Source organism: Penicillium macrosclerotiorum (assembly GCF_028827735.1).
Source record: "Penicillium macrosclerotiorum strain IBT 26536 chromosome Unknown utg000001l_segment0_segment0, whole genome shotgun sequence".
NCBI lineage: Eukaryota > Fungi > Ascomycota > Eurotiomycetes > Eurotiales > Aspergillaceae > Penicillium > Penicillium macrosclerotiorum.
Window position 1 is genome coordinate 1,569,347 of NW_026643081.1, and position 24,379 is coordinate 1,593,725.

General features: G+C 48.9%; 10 protein-coding genes across 10 annotated transcripts; 6 read left to right on the plus strand and 4 right to left on the minus strand.

The window, feature by feature from the left end:
• Nucleotides 1-575: 575 nt before the first annotated feature.
• On the minus strand, nt 576-2,654 carry clf1 (putative cell cycle control protein (Cwf4); the record flags this gene model as incomplete). The annotated part of the gene is made up of 2 exons (XM_057072257.1): nt 576-806; nt 873-2,654. The coding sequence occupies 2 exons, from the start codon at nt 2,652-2,654 to the stop codon at nt 576-578; spliced, it is 2,013 nt and encodes a 670-aa protein (XP_056938787.1).
• Nucleotides 2,655-3,108: 454 nt separating this feature from the next.
• On the plus strand, nt 3,109-4,662 carry N7462_000532 (U4/U6-U5 snRNP complex subunit PRP31; the record flags this gene model as incomplete). The annotated part of the gene is made up of 1 exon (XM_057072258.1): nt 3,109-4,662. One exon carries the CDS (start codon nt 3,109-3,111, stop codon nt 4,660-4,662), a length of 1,554 nt encoding a protein of 517 aa, XP_056938788.1.
• An 898-nt stretch (nt 4,663-5,560) lies between these two features.
• On the plus strand, nt 5,561-6,421 carry N7462_000533 (uncharacterized protein; the record flags this gene model as incomplete). The annotated part of the gene is made up of 2 exons (XM_057072259.1): nt 5,561-6,176; nt 6,240-6,421. The coding sequence occupies 2 exons, from the start codon at nt 5,561-5,563 to the stop codon at nt 6,419-6,421; spliced, it is 798 nt and encodes a 265-aa protein (XP_056938789.1).
• Nucleotides 6,422-6,783: 362 nt separating this feature from the next.
• N7462_000534 (glutathione S-transferase family protein) lies at nt 6,784-7,652 on the minus strand (the record flags this gene model as incomplete). The annotated part of the gene is made up of 2 exons (XM_057072260.1): nt 6,784-7,357; nt 7,483-7,652. 2 exons carry the CDS (start codon nt 7,650-7,652, stop codon nt 6,784-6,786), a joined length of 744 nt encoding a protein of 247 aa, XP_056938790.1.
• Nucleotides 7,653-8,956: 1,304 nt separating this feature from the next.
• On the plus strand, nt 8,957-10,121 carry N7462_000535 (uncharacterized protein; the record flags this gene model as incomplete). Its single annotated transcript, XM_057072261.1, has 4 exons — nt 8,957-9,584; nt 9,654-9,868; nt 9,922-10,014; nt 10,083-10,121. 4 exons carry the CDS (start codon nt 8,957-8,959, stop codon nt 10,119-10,121), a joined length of 975 nt encoding a protein of 324 aa, XP_056938791.1.
• A 779-nt stretch (nt 10,122-10,900) lies between these two features.
• Nucleotides 10,901-11,469, plus strand: N7462_000536 (uncharacterized protein; the record flags this gene model as incomplete). Its single annotated transcript, XM_057072262.1, has 2 exons — nt 10,901-11,047; nt 11,107-11,469. The coding sequence occupies 2 exons, from the start codon at nt 10,901-10,903 to the stop codon at nt 11,467-11,469; spliced, it is 510 nt and encodes a 169-aa protein (XP_056938792.1).
• Nucleotides 11,470-12,048: 579 nt separating this feature from the next.
• Nucleotides 12,049-12,753, minus strand: N7462_000537 (uncharacterized protein; the record flags this gene model as incomplete). Its single annotated transcript, XM_057072263.1, has 3 exons — nt 12,049-12,203; nt 12,268-12,540; nt 12,594-12,753. 3 exons carry the CDS (start codon nt 12,751-12,753, stop codon nt 12,049-12,051), a joined length of 588 nt encoding a protein of 195 aa, XP_056938793.1.
• Nucleotides 12,754-15,519: 2,766 nt separating this feature from the next.
• On the plus strand, nt 15,520-16,604 carry N7462_000538 (aldo/keto reductase family protein; the record flags this gene model as incomplete). Its single annotated transcript, XM_057072264.1, has 3 exons — nt 15,520-15,571; nt 15,629-16,061; nt 16,124-16,604. 3 exons carry the CDS (start codon nt 15,520-15,522, stop codon nt 16,602-16,604), a joined length of 966 nt encoding a protein of 321 aa, XP_056938794.1.
• Nucleotides 16,605-17,157: 553 nt separating this feature from the next.
• N7462_000539 (C2H2-type zinc finger protein) lies at nt 17,158-18,422 on the plus strand (the record flags this gene model as incomplete). Its single annotated transcript, XM_057072265.1, has 2 exons — nt 17,158-17,704; nt 17,791-18,422. The coding sequence occupies 2 exons, from the start codon at nt 17,158-17,160 to the stop codon at nt 18,420-18,422; spliced, it is 1,179 nt and encodes a 392-aa protein (XP_056938795.1).
• Nucleotides 18,423-19,680: 1,258 nt separating this feature from the next.
• On the minus strand, nt 19,681-24,206 carry N7462_000540 (chromatin-remodeling ATPase CHD1; the record flags this gene model as incomplete). Its single annotated transcript, XM_057072266.1, has 2 exons — nt 19,681-19,801; nt 19,864-24,206. 2 exons carry the CDS (start codon nt 24,204-24,206, stop codon nt 19,681-19,683), a joined length of 4,464 nt encoding a protein of 1,487 aa, XP_056938796.1.
• Between the last annotated feature and the right edge of the window lie 173 nt (nt 24,207-24,379).

Sequence of the window (24,379 nt, forward strand, 5' to 3'; positions counted from 1 at the left end):
CGAGTGCGAGCTACTGCCGCTTTCGACGCACCTCCGGCTGGCATCCTCGACTGTCCAGTCCACAGTGCCCAACTTCCTCCATTTTGCGTCACACACAGCCCTTTCTGTGATCTCTCCCTTTTGTGGGACGGTGAGCAGCGGGTAATCTGGCGATCTATCAGGTATTGCCCCTATTGCCCTGTGGTGGTCAACATGTAAAGTTTCTACTGTGCTGCCCGAGGGCAAATCACCTCGCGCAGCCTGATTTTCCAACACAAGACTCGGAGATTACGAGTTTTATTTTTAGCACCCAAGAAGATTCGGAGATTCGCGCGGTAACCCGCTGGTATTGACGACCTATCGGGCGCGGGGAATTACAACAGTGGTATAGATAGGTAAATCGGCAATACAGAGAAACCGAGGGAGAACAGGGCAATAGTACAGGTATATTCTTTTTCGGGATATCCGTCGCTTGCTCGCGCAGATCTCGGCCGCTGGATCGCCTGGTTTTGAGATGGCGCTGGATGGAATACATGAAAAGATCATGAAGAGGGCCCACATCATACGATCCACAAACCCCAGCATCCCCCACTTGCTCAGGCCTGCGACTTTTTCCAAGCATGCGCCTTCTGGAGCAGCCGCGACAGGTTGGCGGCTGATTGGTCGTCGGCCGGGAACACGTAGTCCATATATTCTTCGTATCGGTCGTCCTCCAGCTTGCGTCGCTTCTTGACCCGCCGCGGCATCTGTTTCTCGATCTTCTCGATATCGTCCGGCGAGCCGTGCGTGTTCTCGAATGACCGCCAGGCATTGAGGAGTTCCACACGCTGAAGGAGAAGTTAGCTATTATGTAAAACAATAGGGAGATTCATATCAAAGCAAGAACGGCATACCTCTTCCTTGAGTTCCTTGTCCTTGAATACCTTGTGAGCACGGTCGAACACAGCCCGCGCACGGCGTTTGGCATCTTCGCTGATCGGTCGGGCTTCTTCGTCCTCTTCCTCCTCTTCCTCCTCGGGAACGTTGATCTCGAACCGAGCATAATTGATCCAGACCTTGACATGGTCGGTCTTCTGGAGTAAGCGTTCATACAGCGCCCGGACCCGGTCATACTCGCCTTCGTCCTCCTCAAAGTCGATATAAGATTTCCAGACCAGTTCGGGCATGTCAAGTGTCGGCTGGTCGATGCCAAGCTCATACAACGCTCGTGCACGATCCAAATCATCCAATCCGCGCTCCAGCTCAGCATACTGGATCCAGGATTGGCTGTTGGACGGATTCCATTCGATCTGCTTCTCGTACAGGGTCCGGCACCGCAGGAACTCGAATAGCTGGCGCTCGAGGTCAATATAACCACGGAAGAGCTTGTCTTTCGGGCACATGCCAATCGCCTGGCCTAGAGTCTTGCGGGCAGCCTGCAGTTCCATTTGTCGGACCTCAAACTGCGCTTTCATGAGCCATACCTTCGCAAAGGTGAACTTTTTGTGTGGAATGAGTTTGACGCATTCTTGGTAGATCTGGCGCGCACGATCCACATCTTTAGCTTCCATCTCTTCCCACACTGCATAGAAAATCCAGAGGTAGATGTAACGGCGCCAATGTCTCTTTTCTTGCGACGGAGGAATCTGTGCAATGGCTCGCTCGTAAATATCCCGAACCTTCTCCGCATCGCCAGCTGTTTCTTCGAGCCGCGCAAAATCAAACCAGATATCGTAATTGCGAGGATTCTCCTTCAGCTGCTCTTCGTATTGCACCCGGCGCTTAGACAAGATCACGTCTTCAACACCTTCTCGATCACCGAACTGCTTTTCAAAAGTAGTATAAGCCTTGTGAAGGGTCATCGACTTCGACCGCGGGAGTCGGTCCAAGGCGTATTTGTAGATTGCTCGCGAACGCTCGTATTCCTTCAACTTGGCCTCGAACTTGGCGTATGCCACGAAGAGCTTCTCGTCCATGAAGTTCTCTCCCAATGTCTCGATCGCAATGCCATACACCTCGCGCACCAGGTCACTTGTTCCGTATTCCTCCTCAAACCGCGCCCATTTAATCCAGTTCTTCGGCTCGGGGTGCACAATGGTGAAACGCTGGAAGATTGCGCGCGCTCTTTCGAACTCGTTATACCGCTTCTCCAGCTTGATGTATGCACCCCACGCACCCTCCTCGGGCTCCCATGACATCCACCGCTCGAAAACCTGACGGGTTCCGGGGATGTTACCCAGTGTCTCTTCCATGTAGACATACTTATACCATAGTTTGTCGACGCGAGGCAGGATGGTCACGGCGCGATCCAGGAGGTTGCGGGCGTGGTTGATATTCCGCGTCTTCATTTCAGCTTCGATGTAGCGAATCCATAGAACCACTGAGGTTGAGTCGACGTCTAGCGCACGCTCGAAAATCGACCGCGCACGGCGGAATTCTTTCTGTTCCAATTCCCAGGCTGCATAGCGCATCCAGTTGTTCATGTTAATGCGATTGCGCCGCACATAGTCCTCAAACTCCTTGCGCTTCCGACCCTGGTACTCGTGCAATTCCTCGAGGTCAGCAAAACGCTGGGTCGGCGCCTGCAGGCCGGGTTCTTGCCGGTCAACAGCTTCGCGAAGCAGTTGCTCGGCGGAGATCTGAATCGGCGCCGCGGCCTTGTTCTTGACCCGTGGAGGGCCTCGAGATGCCTCCATCTTGAGGAGTTGTGTGTTCGTCGACGTTGAACGCTCGTGTATGGAAGAAGAAAGTCGGAGGTATCAACCGCGGTCTCGTTTCGCAGCCCAGTCAGTTCGGGTGGTGAGGTGGCCTTTAAGAAATGAAAACTTTTAGAAGCGACACAATCCCCTCAATACTCCTGAGCACAAAAAGGAGTCCCCGGGTGTCAATCCCAAGCTGAAATGAGAGAAGATTAAGTTACTTCCGCTATTGTCGTGAATCCCCGATGAAATCGACTGACCTGCGCTTATGGTCGAATCCGCCACCCGCAACCAACAGAGCTCGCGCATGACTCAGCATAGCTATTTCGTCCGCGAAGTGCATCTAGGATATTTTCCACTATAACAGCCCCGGTGGCGCGTTCTGGGAAACCTATCTTTATCTGCGCTTGCACCTTCTGAAGCAACCTTAACTTCCCATCTTCACGCCATTATGTCCGCAGCTGACGACCTTCTGCGTGACTTTGAGGAAGATGAAGATTTCCAAGATGAGGACGAGCAGCTCGAGCAGCAAGAAGAATTCGAGGAAGAGCAAGCCCCCAAAGACGCCAAACAACCTTCCAACGAATTTGATCTCTCTATCGAGACTGCTGAGGAACTGACTCGACTACACAAAGTCCTACGCGACCACTATTCCGTCCGGTTCCCCGAACTCGAGATCCTCGTCACGAGTCCGATCAAGTATGCCAAAACCGTTGCCATACTGCAGAATGGCCCCTTTGACGACATCAAGGCCCTTTCCTCCTCCGAAGACAACATGGTGGGAGAATCGCTCAAGTCTATTCTGGGCGGACCGTCGCTTATGACAGTTGCGCTTGAAGGAACAACAACTCGTGGGCGGCAAATGACCGATTCCGAACTCAAGTTGATCTTGGATACATGCGAAAGGATTCTCAAGCTCGACCGTGAGCGCACAGCTCTCACGGAAAGCATCCGGTCTCGCGTGAATCAGATCGCCCCAAATCTGGCTACGCTTATTGGTTCTCACACCGCAGCTCAGTTCCTCAACCAGACTGGTGGCCTACTGGAATTGTCCAAGATCCCCGCTTGCAATCTGGGCGCACAGGGATCAAGGCGGCAAGAAGGGCTGGGGTTTGCTACAAACACTGGAATCAAGTCACAGGGCTTTTTGTACGACTCCCCGCTGATCCAAGAGGTGCCAAATGACCTGAAGAAGCAAGCCATCCGGATCGTCTCTGCGAAGATGGTCCTTGCGGCTCGTGCAGACGTTTCGAATTACCAGAAAGATGGTTCGCTGGGAGAGGACCTGAAAGAGCAGTGCTACAAACGGCTGGAAAAATTAACCGAGCCTGCTCCAAACTCAGGAGTAAAAGCACTTCCTGCCCCCGACGATAAGCCATCCAGGAAACGAGGTGGTAGACGGGCACGAAAGGCGAAGGAGGCTGTTGCTATGACGGAACTGCGAAAGGCGCAGAATCGAGTTGCATTCGGCAAGGAGGAAGCAGAAGTTGGCTACGGTACTGGTTCTGGCACTGTTGGGCTGGGTATGTTGGGTCAGCAGGACGACGGACGCATTCGAGCCACTCAAATCGACCAGCGGACTCGCGCGAAGTTGAGCAAAAACAACAAGGGCTGGGGAGCCGCCACTCCTGCCAGTGGTACTGCATCCTCGTTGCGCGGCTTTGGCCAGGGTGCTGGCGGTACTGCCAGCGTTCTTCAGTCCAAGGGCTTGCGGACGTCGGGTGTTGGGTCGCTATCGGCGACTGCTGGTACGGCTAGTACTATCGCCTTTACACCGGTCCAGGGCCTGGAACTGGTTGATCCTAAGGTGCAAGCCGAACTGAACCGCAAGCGCAAAGCCGAGGAAGATCGCTGGTTCAAGTCTGGAACATTCACCAACGTTGGCAGCCAGGCAAGCTCTGGTCCGCCGGCAAAGGATAGTGATGGGTTCAAAGTGCCGGCTCTTCCGGCCAAGAAGAAGGTCGATACTGGGGTCGGCAAGATGGGCCCACCATCGAAGCCATGAACATTCTCGCTTTCAGTTGTCGTGACGATTCTTCCCTTGTGGGGTTGAGTATTGGGGGTTTTTTCTTGTTTTCATTTCTGGCGGGCGGGCGTTCAGGAGCAAGACGATTCAAAGGACGATCAATGGGGCCTGTTGTGCTCCTCACGTGATACCATTTTTCTGTATAGTAGATCGGCCTCAACCAATCAAACCAAGCATCACATTAGACCAGGGCGACTCGAGATCCAATATTTCTTGAGAACTTTGATTTATAGATTAATGATTGGAACCTCCATGGGAACTTCTCTACGAAGTGGTCCGATAAGGACATTGCATTCGGCTGGTTCCCCGGGCTAATACATATTTCCCGCCGTTGACCAATTAGGGTTCCGGGTTGACACGCGGAAAATATCAAATATCGTCAATGTTTCATAAAGTGCGGTTGGACCGTTTCATTGGCATAAATTCAAGGTTCCCGAAAGTTCGGGGTGTGAGTATACCCCGAATGACGGTCAGGTACCGATTAGAAGAAAATTTTATGTTGACCCAAACTTTCGGCCGTGGCGAGGCTCGTTATGGCGTGCTCCAGCGGTCCCTTTTGCTCACCAGTTCTCTTTCGCAATCTCGTGGAATGTGGTACAAAAAGAGAGACCGTGGTAGCGGTGAAGTGATGGATGGCTGTATTTATATCCAGAGAATTCCGTTGGTTCATTAACTTCTTCCTGTTCATGATTCTCTGCACCTTGCGTTTACTTTCCACGTTTAGCGTTATATGCTCAACATTACATCTTCTTTATCGCCTCTTTTGCATAAACCAGCTATTACAGTAAAATAGTGACATTGGAGATTGTCTTTTTACTACATTGAAGCACGAACATCATTTTTTGTCGACAATTGGGTGGCAAACGAGCTTCTCAACATGACCGTGGATGTAGCCGCTCCGGCCCTAATCAGCACAATCACTACAGTCGAATCTGTCAACAAGCAAAAAAAGACACAACAGAACGAACAAAAGCAGCGGATAATTAAACGGCTGTTACCTCACGATTTAATTTCCTCGGACTTCGACGAGCTCAAGTTCAACGCTGCAGCGTCAATCCAGCTCCAATGGCAAGGCAAAGAGCAGAAATTCCATTCATCCACACCTACGGATTCCCATCTCATTGCCTCGCCATACAACAACACTCCCCATCTCTTGGATTTAGAGACACTCGACACGCAGAGTCGACTTTTTGCTCTGGCTTTGTCCTTTTTCAAGCCTGTTCGTGATGACTACGCCACAGCCGAGTACCTTGATTCATTCAATTGGGCCGAAGTCCTCGATCTTCTCAAAAATTTTGCAGCCGCCGAGGGTCACACATGGACGACGCAGTCTTTTTACGTGGTTGCCTTCCGGTCCAGACTTCAACCAGGTGTGGACCAAGATCACCTGCATGCGCTCGATGCATATTCGCACCAAGAGGCCGTTGCAAGTGGCGGTCTGCTGAAATATTGGTTTGGTACGAAGAACGGCGAGAGGCAGAATCTGGCAACCTGTAAGTGCAAGATTTTGCGGGAGCCAAACTTTTCTTTATTCTGCTTATCTGACCGTTCTGTAGGTGTGTGGCGCGGCCGAGAAGATGCTCAGCTCGGTGGCCGAGGGCCATGGCACGCCAAGGCACGGGCTGCTGCCAGGGAATTATATGAATCGATTGTTTTCACGACCATGGAGCTGGTTATCGAGGATAACGTTGATTCATGGATGCTGAGAGACTGGCAAGAAGGCCATGCATCACAGTAGCAAGGGTCTTGGCTCGCACTCATAAATTCTAGATCGAGTAGAGCTTCCAGTGTTTTTTTTTAAAGAAGAACACTTGGGACCAATCATAGATACCCGAGTTATACGCTCAGAACTTCCTCGCAAGATTCACAAGTTGATAGAAACCTCGTTTTGCAACTCTGTTTTTCTTAACCCATAGTTAATAGTCTCGATCAATTAGCTAGGCATCTTTATTGACATTGATTGTATTAAATTAAGCGTTTGGTTGAGACATTCATGATTTCAAATCTACGTGTCCGTAGTCAAAGTACTTGATTGAAATGAATCAATATCACAGGTGAACTGCCTGCATACCATTATAGGTCTTCTGTGATGTCATCTTCTCAATTTCTCTTCTCCATATAAGGCAGGCATGCATCATAGATCATCCGAAATCCTTCATACTTTATATTTCTTAGAAACACACTTTCCTCCACCATTCTCGCACTCTGAAGGGCCCCCGCAATGAAGAAATCAGTGTAACTCGGCCGAGACCCAAGGATGAATGGGCCATCGGTTTTGTTCTTCTGCATCAGCTCACTAATAGCACGTAATTTATCGTCTAAGGCGTTCCATCTCCGGTCCTCATTTTCTAGGTCAAGCAAGTCCTCGAGTGGACGCCCAAGTGAGGATTCGCGGGTACGCCGGAAGTATTCTTGTGCGCGTGGAGATAGGATAAGGATCTCGCGTGGCATAACCGAGGCACCGAAAGTCGTGCCAAGTAGAGCACGCGTCCGAGTCTCTATTTCGCGTCCCAATTCTGATGTCAAAGGTACTGACGGGTCTGGGTAAGCTGACTCGATGAATTCCGCGATGGGCCCTGAGTCCATAATGTTTGTATTGGTTGGCACATGTTGAATAGCAGGAACTGTGTATTTTATTTTGGATCCTGAAGGAGATTCATTCGGTACCATCCCACTGGGTTTCGAGTCAGATTGTTTGACTAAGACAAAGGACTTGAATATAGGAAGCTGGGATATGAAAATAAGGATATAACGGGCCGAGTAAAATTTCGACGTCAAAGAGGAATGATCGCAACTTACAGTCCTTTGAGTGTTGGTTCAATGTCCGGAAACTCGAGAAATACCGTTCTGTAAGGGATATTCTTGTAATTAAGCATGAGACGGATCCTCCAGACTACAGGCGAGAAACAGGCATTCTTGGTACAGGCCAAGTCATACAATACAATTTGAGGCTCGGCTTGGCCGGTCATTTCGAGTCGATGGCTTGTTCAATAGCTGAGTATTAGGGTAAAGTAGATCCCGAGAGTATCGGAGATCGTGACACCTCAATCACAGGAGACTCTGGGGTTGAAATAGGGCTGAAAAGATTTGAACGGAAATGCTAACGATTTGAGAGGGTTCATTTCTTATGAATCATAAGCTATTTTTAACCTCGTGTTCAAGCCTCTCCTGGCATCCTGTGGTCAAAAATATTGCCGTTATCGGGATTAATCCGATGCCGTTATCGGATCCATGGCTGATGTCTGAATGAAGCTCCCGGGTCGTAAATGGTGTCTATAAAAAGCCCAAGGCAAACACTTTCAAAAATCGCATTGATCTATATAAAATATTGAGTCACAAGTTCAAAATTCCGAGCAGAGGAAAAGCTCCATCTTTCCAACATCTTGCACCGATTCACTTCGGGTGAAATATATATCGACGCTGTCACTACCACAGACATGGAATTGCACAAATTGAATCTTTCAACGAGCAATAAGGGAGTAGAGGCCATAAGACTTCCATCGTATTAAGGCTTTCAGGTTCTGATTATCTCGGTGTGAAGTCTTCCAACAAACTATATACTTCCTTTACTGAACCTAGCTGCCTCTATTTCTTAATATCTAAGAAGTATAGATGAAAGCTTAATCCTACGTTCAAATGTAGAGCACCTATCTTCTTTGCTTTACTATCCCTTGCATTTACAAGACTTCCCAGGAATCCGGCCCTCTGCTTATCCGAGGTCATTCTGAACTTCCGACGAACACTAGGTGACAAGCATCACTACCTACAAGAAATAATGCGATTTAAGTGACCTTCAGATCGTCCGAGCTAGGCCATATTTGAGCAAGATACAGTAAGGAATCTCCGACGAATAGTTTGCCCAGGGCATTTTCCCTCATGTTGCACGAAAGAAGTATTTGTCCCCGCGGTGGGTCGATTTTATACCACTCCACTTTCTCCACGGGAGGAGCAATGTTTCCCGCACTGTGCGGAAAAGATTACCCTTTTAGTTCGCGATCTTGATTTCTCGTAGCATCATGCAGTCATCAGGTGTCTTCTCAAGCTCACAGGCCCCACGATCAATGCCAAACATCCTCAATATGCGGGGCAGAGCTGACAATCATACTAATTTGGTTGGGTATTTCTCCAGACGAGTTCCTTTTACCCCACCATTCGGGGAGACTGTGAAATAATTTAAATCCATGCCATCTTCCCGCTGAACAATGCTCATTCTTTCAACTGATGCCTTTCCTTTGGTTTTTGAATCTTGTTGTTATCCTCATCTAGCTTCAAAATGGTCGCCATCATCGCCAACCATCTGGCTGTCAATGATGGCCCCTTGAACTCGGAGAATGCAGCGTTCTTGCGCCCGTCCGACCCAACTCTCCCTATCGAGGAGCTTCGCAAACGGTACGAACAAGATGGCTATCTGTTTCTAAAACAAGTTCTTCCGCGGAAAGATGTTTTCACTGCTCGCGAGGCCTATTTTTCCTCTCTCCAGTCCACTGGTGTTCTGAAGCCTGGCACCGAGCCCGTGGAGGGAATCTTTGACCCTGCCAAAACACACGAGGACTACCCAGGCATCGGCGCAGGTCATACTGGTGGCAATGGGCGACCCGGTGGAGATCGTGCTGCGCAGTTTGTTGATCTTGCCTTGGATGCCCATTACCAAGATTGGTATGCGGAGAAGTTTTGCAACCACCCAGCATTGTACGACTTTATAGCAAAGTTCTCCGACTGGGGCAAGGATACTCTCAGTTTACGCCGCACACTATTGAGAAACAACATTCCTGGCTCCAAGCCTATCGGTGTGCACTATGACCAGATTTTCCTGCGGTACGGCGATCCAACCAGCATCACCGCATGGGTACCAATGGGCGATATTAAGATAAATGGGGGTGGTTTAATCTATCTCGAAGACGGTATTTCCCCTCTCCTTCCCCCATGCCTGTCTCACTCGCTCGGCAACGGATACTAATTCAAAATGACAGGTGATAGCATTGGCGTGGAGATGGAAGAAGCATTCTTCGCAAAGGCAAAGCAGGCTGGCTTGACAGACGAGGAGGCTCGATCGGCTTTTAATTCCAATATGATGGCGACCGGACTTCTTTCAGAATTTCCGGCTGAATTTGCCCGGGATCATGGTCGGCACTGGCTGGTCTCGGCCTACGAAGCAGGCGATGTGGTTTTGCACAAGCCCCATATGGTATGTGTTTAGCGTCTGTGGCTGGAAATGTTACCAATATTGACTTGGTTTAGATCCATGCGTCCACTCTGAATAATGACCCAGATAATGTGATTCGTTTGGCAACAGATCTTCGCTTTTGCGATTCTTCAAAACCTTATGATAAGGTATAATCTCAATGATCCTGTATTGGTGCAGATTTATAGAAAGAAAGATGGCTAACTGATTTTTTTAGAGGTGGATGAATCATTACAGTTTTAATGACGGAGTTTAATGTTGCGACTAAAAAACTTGGCAAGTAGTGTCATTTTGTTTATATACATACCGGTGGACGGGATTCCCGGCTGGCGTGGTCCTCATAAACCCAGACAATTGAGGCCCTCCTGGACAGAGCGAATATATATGATGAAAATTGAGTCTCCAGAGCTTTGTAGATGAATTGTGATGTTGATGAAAATCGTCTCTTCAAGGAACGTAACGGGCCAGATAGGCGGCCCTGACTTGATCGTGTATCTCATCATTCCTGGTTTGTTTAGGGCAGCGACCTAGGGGAAGATTCGGCTTAGTATTTCTTGGCATTGTCATTATGATCTAGCAAGGGCTTGTCCTATTCGCGATTCGTCGACCCTGGAATGCCTCACTGTCACTCCTGGAGTCCGCAAACTGCACGGACATCCCTAGATCCAAACAGCCACCTATCAACACAACAATTCCAAGCCTCAATAGCTCCTAATTTTGGGAAATAATAAACGAGGTGAGGTTTAGAGTGTATAAATTGAGTGTTTGGAACATTTTAAGGTAGACAAACCAACCTGCGAGTCTGAAATCGACGTACCTGAGTATTAGCATTTTGCAGTGGCAGGTTCTCATTCCATAACGCAGGGCAAAAAATTCCAAGCGCAAAAAGGTAAGAGTATATGAATCATTTGTGGATCCTGATCGACCTCGTGGGGAAACATACATCTCTCGGGAAGCTGGCTACTTGACCTCATCATCACAGGCAATATCACTTTCCCAACCATCGCGACTCCGACCACAAGCAACTGATTCACCATGGCGTTGCCGTCAACCAACTCCTCCCTCAGCACAATTATTCTGCTTGCACTTTTGGCAGTATCATTTGTTTATGCGCAACCTATCCGCGAAACGAAGACAAACGACCAAGCTGAGCCCGCGCCTGCTGTCCAACCCCGCGACCCGGTACGCCCTTTACCAATTAACTGAATGCTACCAAATGGCAACAATCTAACGCTAAGCAGAGGCTCATTCCTGATACTGAACACTATCTTGCCAACGTTCTCGATCTTATTGGTGTTGACCCGATTCCATCGGATACCCCAACGCCCACCATCCCAACACCAAATGTCCAGGCTGAGCATGGCCAGCCAGAGAATCTCGAGGCAACCCCAGTTAGCTCTTCTGATAGTGTCACCTTCACAACAACCATCAAGTCAAACGACGGGAAGCCATTCGAGAATATTCAGATTGGATCAGGGTGGAGTGGTAAGAAGAAGCTCACGGCGTCGGATCTGCCCGTGATCTTCGATGCGGTAGCAAAAGAATTGGATCATAGATTCCGCGATATGGTGGATAGCTCGGATGAGGTTGGATTATTTAAGTGAAACAAATTGGCCCCGAAAACTTGAAGAGTTTGACCAAGACGCATTGAAATCGCCTAGGATGATGTGATGTACTATATAATGATTTCATATCTCAGCCAAATGTACTGTTGCAATTAAGCGAAACACAGTTTATTTTCGCAAAAACTAACGCACATCCCTGCGAGCGGTTGACCCATTCTAAGTGCATTCATTCATCTAGCATATTTACATATTATTGGACACTTTTGTATGGGACGGATAGCACCTAGGTTGTTTAAGTCGGCTACTAAGTCTTACAATTTGGCCATGCAATAGCTTGCACTCAAATCTATGATCCCATTCCTTTCACTTGCGATTGGGGAATAATTAAAAAACTGCAAGAAAAAATGATATTGTAAATGACAAAATAGTTTGTGCATAATTACTAAGGAGTGGTCAAAGCTATATAATACTTCTGCTGCACATATTGTCTCATTCTCGTTTCCACACGCCGCTTTATCTTCCATTCATTGTCTTGTTGTATGATGAATGATTTGATTCTAGGAAATATGAGCCGTATAATTGTTAAATTATCATGAATTCCTCTTCAGGGAAGCCTGATTAAATATGGCACGAGCCCTGGATCTGAGTCTGAGGAGGACCAACGTCGACTGTGTTGGGACCGGTAATTGAAGTCACAGAGTTGTCGATTCCACCAAAGGTGCAAGAGACGCCAGAGGCATCCACTTCAATGTGGGAAATACTCAGGGCATTGTCTAAAACGGTTAGCCTTTGCTACCTAAGTGCAAGGACGTATTTACGCCTGGTGGATAGACATACCGATCGTCCAGGTCGAGCCGTCAGTGGGGAACCACTGGGAAAACTTGGCATCGGCGGCTCCGATAAAGATGACCTCAACTTCATTTCCTCCATGTTGAGGCGGGGTATTCTGACCCGACAATGGGTGGCAGGTTCCAGAAATCTGAGTCTGAGGCGGACCGACATCGACAGTGGTAGCTCCGTTCACGGTCGTCACTGAGTGATCGACACCGTTGAAAGTGCAGCCGACACCATCTGTGGCAGATGAGATGTGCGAGATGCTCAGGACGTTGGCTAGAGGGATTAACTTTCAGTCTGTTACAGCTTGAGGTATTGAAATCACTTACAAATTGCAACAACAGAGCCGTCGGTGGGGAAGGCTTGGGTGAATTGAGCATCGGCGGCGCCGATAAAAGTAATATCAACAGTACCAGTACGCTTCAAAGGGCTTGCACTCGCAGCAGAAACGAGAGCAGCAGAGATAGCCAGAGTCTCCGAGAACTTCATTTTGTATAATAAAGAAGAAAGTTGAGATGATGATGTGAAGGCTGATAGTCAATGTTGTGGTGATTAGCTTGTCTGCTTGGATGGGAATTGTAATGGAAATCCGAGACCTTAAATATCTCGAGATATTCTATACCCTCAAAAATATTGCATTTATTGCGAGATAAATTTAGTAGTTTCGAACTGATCTTTGGTTGGCCTTGCATGGGTATCTGGATGGTGGTGACGTTGAGATCTCAAAGATACCACCAGTGAGACAGTCTTGGCGTCTCCATATTGTATGCCGTGGAGTGAATAGGCTGGATATAGAGGCTGAATTCCTCGTATTTCACCTCGAAATCCATAGTTCGGCAGTATACGGATCTTTCTTTCGGGAAAAGGGCCTGGGGGTGTTGATCCATGGTAGAAGCGGTACTAAATTTAGTCGACCAGTCAATTTGTCTGTCACGCGGGGGAAAGCCGACGAAATAGGCCAGATCATGGTGTTAAATGCCGAGAAGTTGTCTCAGATGGACCGCTTATTTCGCCGAGTACCATGTCTTCAGCCAGAGCAAGGATCATTGATGCGTGAGGCTCGTTTCTCGGCGAAACGAATCCAGGTGACCACAGCCCCGACGCTTAGGCGGTCGACCATCCCCCAATCTGTTGCCTCCCCCGCATAAAGATCTAAATCAGCGATTGTCATAATTAGGCGACCATGCTGAGCCCTATACCAAGGCTGAGCGACCCGTATATTCACTGCTTGATGCGCTGGCTCGAGAGAAGAGATGGGCGGCTGAGTAACTTTACATTGATCCTCAGGCCCTCTCATCCAACTGGAGTCAGAAATAGCCAAATAGTATGTGTAAGAGAAATTTAGGCAAGCTACGGAAGATATCAGATGCAGAAATTCCGAGATGTATCATCAATTGATTGCTCATTATCTAGCTGTATCATCATGTATTATTGGAAGGTCCGATGAGCATACTACGTCGCGCAAGTCTCCGGATGTATGCCCTTCTCCACTCTGCCCATATACGACATCAAGAGGGAGTTTCTGTAGATCGAGAGCTAAAGTTTCTCACCAGAGGTTTAAGTCGGTAATATCTACGGAGACCATATTTCCTTAACTTCGGATTAATGCTCACTGAGAATGCTCACTGAGACTTGGGTCAGCTAGACAAGGAATTAATAAAGTTTTTGCTGGGGACGGATGCTTACAGTTGCCACCCAGCCTCGCGAGTGATACCACGGAATGCAACTTCTATCTCTCCAGTTAAGTCAGCAGGTAGTCTTCAGCCGAAGACTCCGAGACAATCAAGCTCTTCACTTGGATGAAGAGAGTTTTCTTTTCTTCTAACTCTTTTGGAGCGTGGTAGTGAGTTGTTAAGCTAGCAGATAACGCAAGGGAGCGACTACATCCAAAACCACTAAAATAGTAATCAATATTTAGCAACATTGATGACTACAGGAATAGATGGGGGTGGTCCTATGATGGTACAAATGAGCGACGACTATCACTGCATTAATCGGGCTGAAGTTAATCGTGGACAAATAGCATTTTAATACCAAGCCCTATTACTTGAGACTGATGCACTAGTGCACCCACCAGATCAGCCTGGGCGTTTAAGTACCACTTTATATATTGGATTGATCGATCATCTTCTTAGTCACTAGGTGAACTGGACTCTCGCCCTCTTACAATTTTCGACAACATTGTTCCTTCATTAGATCGCACCAATACTATCTCAACAATCCTCGACAATAACGACGTCATATTGATCAAGATAACCTTCGAACCATCTAATAAAGCTCACTTAATCTTGGACGTTCTGCTCCCGCTGGCGAACCTCAAATGTCAAGCCTCGAACATGGGTAGGTAATCGACCTGGACGATGGATATACCAGCTAATTGCGTGACTGTCGCATAAAATAGGGTATTTAGCCTAAAGAAACTCCAAAATTTCATCATCAAATCGAATATGGGACTCAGAAAGGAAAATCCAAAGATAGACAAGTTCAGCCGAGAGGAAAAGATCACAGGAGTTGATCGGTTCAAGCAATCAACATGGATCTTCAGAAGAATGTTTCATTCCTTTTAAACCACCTTTTGGGGTCCATCACTAGGCTTATGGCTGATAGTTCCCAAATACCACCCGGGTTATTTCAACTTCTCGATAGTATGCTAGTCCAAGTATTCTAGTCCATGAAGGTTCAATAGAGCCAGCGAAGTTGAAACTGCAGCCGAATACCAGTTGTACGGCCAAGCACAATTCGAACAGACCCAGACGGTCATGTGGGATATTATAGAACAACATGATGCAGTTTTCTGAATTCTTTGCGCCAGTCTTCCCTGGTACCAGGGAATTGACTGAAATCATTGCAACCTTGCGGATCGCGTCGCACATTCAATTCTCGGTCAACGCCACCTTAAGTCCGAACTGACCGCATTTCTTCACCCCGTGTTAGACCCGGCACTGTTTGGCGTCCCGGAGACCGACGATCGATTCGCCGAATCTCCTCGTAGATCCATGACCATGAACACGTTTCCGAAATAGCGCTGAAAAGGGCACGATCGATGGAGATTTGAGCCGGAGTTAAGAAGCCGTGGGGCAGAGGCGGGACGAAAGCAGAACGAATATAAGAAGGCGGGTTCCGACGAGCGGATGCCTCATAGCTCTTCACATTCTGCCAACATTCTCTTTGACGACGTCTTCCTCAGTACCTCAATTTTCTTGAACATTTGATCGCAAAACAAACAACCTAGCAGCACCCGCCTCGTCACGCACAATGCCTTCTCTCGTCGGAAAAGAAGTCGGGCCCACCGGCTATGGTACTATGAGTAGGGTTTTCATCTCAAGTCCCGTCCAGGAAGAGTAAATGCTAACTACGGAGACAGGGATGACCTGGCAGGCCAACCCACCGGCCCAGGAAGTCTGCTTTGGGAGTCTGAACAAGACCCTCGAGCTGGGCGCCAACTTCTGGAACGGTGGCGAGCTCTACGGCACTCCGGATTACAACTCCATGCACCTGTTGAACAAGTATTTCACCAAGTTCCCTGAGAACGCAGAGAAAGTGGTTCTCAGCGTCAAAGGCGGCTTGAAGCCTGGCCAGCTAGTACCAGATGGGTCTGAGGAGAATATCCGCCGAAGCGTGGATGAATGTCTGCGTTTGCTGGATGGCAAGAAGAAGATTGATATCTTCGAGTGTGCGCGACAGGATCCGAAGTTCCCGGTAGAGCACACCGTGGAGGTCCTCGCACAGTATGTCAAGGAGGGCAAGATCGGAGGCATTGGATTAAGTGAAGTGGATGCCGAGACGATTCGGAAAGCGTAAGTTGATATGAAATTCTATATGGAGCACGGATATATCTGATAGCTAACTACGATTCTAGACACAAGGTGCACCCAATTGCCGCCGTTGAAGTTGAGATGTCACTCTGGTCGACAGATATCCTGGAGAATGATATCGCGAAGACATGTGCCGAGCTGAATATCCCTGTTGTGGCCTACTCGCCGCTGGGGCGCGGCGTCCTGGCCGGTGCAGTTACCTCGCTCCAAGACATTCCCGAGGGCGACTTCCGCCGGAGGATGTCCCGGTTTCAGGAGGAGAACTTCCAGCAGAACTTGAAGCTTATCAACGAAGTTAACAGCCTCGCTTCACGGAAGGGAATGGCTCCGTCTCAAATTGCCTTGGCCTGGATCCTCAGTCTCAGCGGCAAGCCCGGCATGCCCACTATCATCCCCATCCCCGGCGGCACCACCACGGACAAGGTAGTCCAGAATATGGTCGGAGTGAAATTGCTCACAGAAGACGAGCTAGCGGAAGTGGATGCAATCTTGAAGAAGCATACTGTTGCTGGGCCACGGTATTAAGAATCAAATCTAATAAAATCTTGAGAATTCTGTTAGCCGATGACTCGAGATTTCGTAACAGTAATGAATAATACACCATGGCATTAACATTTGGAATCAATTGTACAAGTCAGATCAAGTGTAGAAGAGTCAACATGCAATCTCACTATGCGTGGCCCGAGAGCGACACACGGAGATTGTCTGCATTGCAGAATTCTTCTTGTGGTTCATCATCGAAAGGAAACGGACACCGGAAATTAATAGGAAGAGACATACCATTATAGTATACTAGAAGCACTGGTTGGATTAATATTCTAAATATATTAGACACATCTTGAGTACAATTGCCCTGTGGTGACATTCGTACGGTGCTGAGGGGTGCTGAAGTGCAGAAAAAGAAAAAGTGAAAGTGAAACGAGAAAGCGAAAGCCGAGTCAAGCTCGGAGCATCAGCACGTGATCCGCGTCGCGGACGGCTCGCCCTGCGCGCCAGCAACTCGTCGTGGGCACACTTCACCCTCGGTGGCCTTCACAACACTCGCTTTTCAATTCAGTGAATTCACACACTTGCTATAATGGCTTCTCGAGAGTCCCCGGGGTCCCCTCTTTCGTCGATCGGCACCGCGGACGAGTCGGATCGCGAGTCCGTCAAGCAAGAGAGCCGCGCTCAGTCGCCCTCGGCCTCAAACCTGCCTCCATCAAAGCGGCGCCGTACCGGAGTAGCCTCCTGGGATCGTCATACTCCCCTTTCCTCCCTCCAGGATGAGATTCCTCCTCCGCCCTCACCCACAGCATCCATCTCCTCCGATACCTCTGGCGATGTGCCGAACTCGCCTAGCCTCATAGGCTTGCTTGGGAACAATCAGGATGATGATTACAGTGGTCAAACAGGCGATCAGGTCACCGTTTGCCGCTGGGATGGATGCTCTGTTGGAGATCTGGGGAATATGGATGGACTGGTGCAACATATCCACAATGATCACATCGGAAGCCGACAGAAGCGGTACTCGTGCGAGTGGACCGATTGTTCCCGCAAAGGCCAAACGCATGCCAGTGCATATGCATTGCGTGCGCACATGAGGAGCCATACTCGAGAGAAGCCTTTCTATTGCACTCTACCAGGTATGTCGCGCCAATAGCACGCCAGGCCTGCTCGCAGCCTTACCCTTAACATTCTATGCAATATTCTCTTGCTAACAAACACAAAGAGTGTGACCGCAACTTCACCCGCTCGGATGCCCTCACCAAACACATGCGCTCTGTGCACGAGACCGACACCTTGCGCTCATTGGAATCCAAGACTGGAGGAATCGCTAGTGTCACCGGAACCCCCGCCTCGAAACTACAGCGCATTCGCCTCAAGCTCTCCCACCCTGCCAAAGAGCCTGGCAGCGAGCCCGAGCAGACCAACGACCTCGTTTTATCTACCACTGGTACCGATGATGCCGAAGACCTCGCCATGCCCGAATTTGGACCCGAACTCGGTTTCGACGAGCATGAGCTTGCTATGAACCCGCGGGACCTGTATCGTCTCCTACGACGTCAGATTTTCTGGGCCGAAAAGGATGCCGCACAGCTCAAGGCAGAGTGGGACGAGATACGCCCAAAGCGTGAGCACTCTTGGCTTGAGAAAGAAGCCATTTTCGACGATCTTATCGATGGCGAGTTGCGACTTTTCAGCGCTATTGTTGGCGCCTCGGAGATCGGTGGGCCCGTGGCACAACCGCGAAACCTAGCAACAAACCTGGAAAAGCTCCAGCGCCACCAAGTACAGTTCAAAAAGCAACAAGATGAGCTGCTGGCGAAGTCTAATGATGCAGGGGAGACCGAGGCAGCCTAAATCGCGTACTTGAGCTTTACTATTTATGCTCTTCTTGATATCCCTCGACCCGATGGGTCTTTCTATAATTTCATTTTCTTGACTGTTCATGGCGTGGATGGTGTTGCAGTGACTCGGATCTATATTCCTTTTTTCTATTCCAAAATGGCGTGTGCAAAGGGGTTTGAATGAATACCTGTACGAATAGCTTTCTTTCTGTCGTATTTCTTTTCGGGAATCGTCTTTTTCCTTCAAATCAGGTTTTTGTTCATCAGGTTTATCGTCTCCCTGGTCCAGATACAATGACAATGTCAATAACAGCGATTACTTACTACTTCTTATTTTGTTTACGTCCACTACATATAGCGAGGGAATGAGAAGAGTTCATGATCCAAGCAGAGACCAGGTCGCCAAGTCTCCGCCGAGATCGATTTCATTCGTTCTGACAAAAAAAAAAAGCGAAGGGCATCACGAATAGTGCTCTCAATCAGCTCAATGATCTTGGTGAAGATATAGAAAAATCAATCGACGCCGTGGTAGCCACTCCATAGGATACATGTGCTGAGAAATAACAGACAAGAGAAGAAGAAGATAAAAATAAGCAGGCCGCAGCCAAACGGCAACATTGCCCTGCCAAAAAGAACCCCGAGGACCAACACGTCCAAAGATGCCAAAAAGAAGAAAAGAATCAAAATCAAGAACAGAAAAACAAGAATTAGATGAGGGCACATCCAGCTCATCCCGTTTCAACGACCTTCATGAGATGACGGTCGTGGTGTGGATCCAATGTGATCTGATTTGAGAGAGGGAAAGAAAATTGTTGAAACTCCGGGAAGACAGGAAAAGAAAGGCACCAAACACGCCATGCAAAATATCGTCTTGACATTCAATTGAGATTCAAGTCAAATCGGAGTTTCCTTTTTCTGTGGTGGTGGTGGTGGTGATTTTTGTTGCGCAAAACATTCGACGCCTTTCGCAATGCCATGTAACTCGTTGCATCCGTAGGTATTTGCAATGAAACGAAAAACATCAATTGACATTATATCTTGATGGTAGATGCTGACATCATTTTGAGAGGAACATAAGGCGCGGGTGAAGGAGGAAAAGTTGAAATGAATGGTTTTGCACGTCGAAAATATCTATCATCAAGGGCCGGGAGGACAGATGACCTCGGCCAGGAATGCTCAATATGTATGTCATAAACACATGTAAAAATTCCGAGTCGGGAGGAGCCGTTGATAAGCTTGTCGAACAAGGAAGAGAATCGCTTCTCGAGGGATCATGACCCATTTGAAGACTTCTTCTCCGTCTTGCTTGCTTCCATGACTTTTTCGAACATCTGTTGAAGCTTAGAACCACTTGCCTCCTTGTTGGGCCAGTAGTTAGCAGAAACATAATCCCTAATTAGGTCAATTAGTAAGTAACCAATGCCAAATGCCGAACGAGGATTGCGAAAGCTTACCAAAGGCGTCTTTCAAGGGAAGGCATCGACTGTTCGCCTTCCAAAGTGTTGCGAATAAATTCGCCAATCTTCACAATCGTGTTGCGGAGCTTGAGGGCGCGCTCATGCTTATTGGGATAGTTTTTAGCTGTGATCATGGAAACTTGCTTGAGGTTCGGGACGATGGGTCTGAAGAACATAAAGGCCATGTCTTCCTTATTCGAGCCGCCATTTTCGTGACCTTTCCTTCGGCGAAGCTCTTCATTGGTAGCATCCGAGAGACGGTGACGAGGACGCTCAGCATCATGACCAGACCGAGGGCGATCATGACTAGGGGTGTGATGGCGATCACCACCGTCACGGCTGCCATGTGTATGGGAGCGCTGCCGTGAGCGATCAACCTCACGCTGAGACTTGCGACCGGAGGGTGCAGGAGATGCAGAGACGCTGGTGCTACCAACACGTGAGTTACGCTTGTTGTTACGGTGATGGTTATCCACAGCACGTCTCGCGCTGACGTTGCTACCATTGCTGTGCTTGTTCCTCAGAACTGAGAGTAGATATTCTGCTCGACGGACGAGGTGAACCGCACCGGGAGACTTTGTGGATTTCTCATCCCCTTGCATTCGTTGGGTCTTGCGCTCTACTCGGTGCTCCTCAAGGAAAAACTTGTCACCAAGACCCAAATCAGTGTCATCACGAATCTGAGTCCAAGCGCCAAAGCCATGCCGAGCAATACCAACCAGAAGCATGCCATCTTCCCGAGCACCCCATGAGCAGCTATAATCAGCTAGTTTGGTAGCTTCTGGAAGACGGAAGTTCTTGAAGTCCGGGAGCGACGTAGTGACCTTTCGTACAAGACGCATGTCGGGTGGCCGGTCTATCATTGTCCATGCATTAAGCCGCTTGACCCCATGGTGATCAAACAAAACAGCTTTTTGCTCCTTTTTTGTAACATTTTTGCCCGAATTCTTGAGAGCCTCCATTTGAGTTGTGTTTTCGTGTACCAAAGCAGACGCCTTATCAGTCATCTCGCGAAGAGCTGCGTACACGGTGTCTCGATCGCGGTTTTGTAACCGAGAGTCCTCAAGAATAAGCTCCTCGCAGTCCGCCCAATCGCCGTAGCGCAAGAAAGCCCGAGAAAGAGCACGGTATTCTTTCTCCCCAAGGGGACGTTTGGGATCCAATGAGCTGTTGTCTTCCTCGCCATCATCAATAATGACTTGTGCTCTAGCATGGCGTTTTGCTTTGCGCTCCTCTCTGGTGTCTCGAGTGTCGTCAGTAGGAGCTTGGCGTTTCCGAGGCCTGTTCTGTTCGATGACGTCGGCCAGATATTTCTCATCGGCCTTGCGCTTCTCTTCCGCTTTGATTTCCTCGAGCTGTTCTGCGGGAATGATGTCATCCCAACTAAGATCATCGACCTTAATATCAACGTAGTTGAAGGCTTTCAAGAATTCTTCGCCACCATCAGCCTGAATCTGTTCTTCTTGTTCAGTGTGATGCAATTCAGCATTCGCGAGAACAGAGTCAATGTCCAGTTGCTCGAGCTTCTTCTGGTTGTCGGTTTGTTCAAACATCCTCTGGCCACGACGCTTCAGAATCCGCGAAATATCTTCTGTAGAATTGGGTTCGCCGATGGAGCGGGCCATTTTGTTCTGCATCTCAGAAGCCTCCTTATCTGTGACGCCCCGTTGAATAGTGATGAACTCCAGCATGAGTTTGTTGCGGGCTCTTTCAATAACTTCTTCCTCAATGGTGTCCTTAGAGACCAGGCGGTAGACACTGACAGGCCGAGTCTGCCCAATACGGTGGGCTCGAGCCATGGCCTGCAAATCAGCTTGAGGATTCCAGTCTGAATCGAAAAGGACTACTGTGTCAGCAGTCATCAAGTTGATTCCAAGACCACCAGCACGAGTGGACAGAAGAAAGGCGAAGTCGGTGCTGTCTGGGGCATTGTAGTGCTCAATGGCAAGGCGACGAGATGCCGAAGGGATAGTTCCATCCAACCGTTGATACTTGTAGCCGCGATATTCCATATACTCGCTCAGGATATTTAGCATACCAACCATTTGACAGAAGATCAATACTCGGTGGCCATCCTCTTTCATCTTCCGAAGAAGCTGATCCAGCAGCATCATTTTGCCACTACTCGTGATCATGGCTCGAAGAATATCTTCTCGCCGTGTGCTACCTTCCAAGATCCTGGCCTCTGCGTTAGGAAACATGAACGGATGATTACTTGCTTTCTTCAATTCCATCATGATGTTCAACAAGGACTGTTTCATTCCCCTTGCACCATCGTTGAGAGCAGCGTAGTTCTTTGTTAAAATATTCTTGTAGTATTCCAACTGGACATCTGAAAGTTCCACACGGATAATCTTTTCCGTCTTTGGAGGAAGATCAGACTCAACCTTGGACTTGGTTCGACGCAGCATGTACGGTTGAATGGCATCAGTCAACTGAGCGAGCTTCTCAGAAGCAAGCTCGGAGTTGAGATCCATATCAGCATCAACATGAATGAGACCAGGATTGAGGAAGTCCATGAGGGATGATAATTCCGCAAGATTGTTTTGGATAGGCGTGCCAGTGATAAGGAGGCGAGCCTGGCACTTCCATTCGCTCAGCTTGACGTAAAGCTGCGAATCACGGTTCTTGAGACGATGAGCCTCGTCAACTCCCATGAATTGCCACTTGAACTGGCCAAGGAAAGGGGAATCATTCATGGCATACTCGTAGGTCGTCAAAAGGACATGAAATTTAGGTCTTTTGGGATTGCCATCTACCATCAACTCATAGTCACGGAGTACAGAGCGCGCTTTTTCGCTGCCATTGTAAACAACGTAGTTTAAGTCCGGGGTCCAGTAGTCAAAAGTATCGGCCCAGGCTGGCATAGTGGATAAGGGAACAATGACGATGAAAGGGCCCTGTTGGCGACGAACATGACGCAGCCAGTTGATGAACGAGACGGTCTGTACAGTCTTGCCGAGACCCATTTCGTCTGCGAGGACGACATTGCGATCTTTGACCCAGTTGAACGCAAGGAAGTTGAGACCCTTAATTTGGAAATCTTTGAGCTCGCCATTCTGCAGAAAATCTGGTGACGTTTGAATACGCTCAAATGGCCTGCGCGTATCCGGATTTGTCTCCATCCGATCTGAGACTGGTACACGGGCAGATCGATCGATGAAACGATCGATTTCATGTTGTGCGATCTCGCTGATCAAGTCTTCCGATTCCCACGTGCATGAATCATAGAACAGCCGTTTCCACTTGACCAGATATTCGGTCGATAGATCTTCCCCTTCTCGGACGCCAATCACTCGTTCAACCTGTTTGTAGTCCTCGATCGCCTCAACGTCCCGCTCACGATCGAGGTTCCATTTTTCCAGATCTTCAGGGGCAGCGTCTGGGTCATGCAGCAGGCGAAGCTCCTCATTGAGTACTTTTCGAACATAGTTGTCTACACGGCGGGTACTCCGATAGTTGACAAGGGCCTCGTTTGGCTCCCAGGTGGCGTGATAATGCGATTTATCCTGCCATTTAATATAGAACTCAAAATGTGACCGGTCGACTCCGGCGTCATTAGGGTCAACTCCGTCCTTACGCCGATGATTGAGAACGACATCAACCGCAGGCCGAGTATCTTCCACATAGCTACCGGCCCAATAGTTCTCCGTGGCCTCATCTGGGTCCTCAGCGAAAATGTCGTCATCTTCATCTTCGTTGTAGTTGGAAACCTTGGCAGTGTTTCGGGTCGAGAAACGAACTTCAGTGAATGAAGGTTCGGCGCTTGCAGCTTGCTTCAGACGCCTTCGCCGCGCCTTGCTTGACTTGCCACCATATTCATCGCTATCACTTTCCGAAAAAGACGAGATAGTCCCAGACCGTGAGGTCTTAGAGGGTTGTTGGGACTGTTCCTTGCGCCGGCGCTTGGAGCGAGGCGCAACTGCATCGGATTCGGATTCAGACGAGTCGACGAGATGACGGGTTGTACGTGCGCGACCACTACGACGTAGGCCATAAAGATCAGGATTCTGGCGCATAAACTCAGTTTCATCCAGCGGCGATGATCTTCGTTTCATGCCTCGGTCTGGTTGCGGTGATGAAGAGTTTTCACGGCTTGACTGGTCTAGCCCATCACCGCTGTTCTCGGCAACGGCATCGTCATCCTCCTCATCTTCTTCTCCATCAGAAACCTGAGATTCGGCATCATAAGAGTCGTCTGCGGCATCGGGCTCGGGGGAGGACTCGGAGACGGGATGGGACTCGAAGGGTTCGGATGGGCTGCGCTCGCTTTTGGTGACCAGGTCGACCTCCGCTCGAGGATCAGCGGTGGCTAGTGAATGCGAGTAGCCATTCTGCATTGTTGAGGTAGAAGGAGGTTCTTGACCTGATGGGATCACCATGCTAGATGCTATGACCGGAGGGGCAGTCAGCATTGGAGCTCAATTCGTCGTGTCCGGCACAGCAAATACGGCTAAGGGGGTAGAGCAATGGTACGCGATTCAAACCGCAGAGTAATTAAGCTTAATGTCCA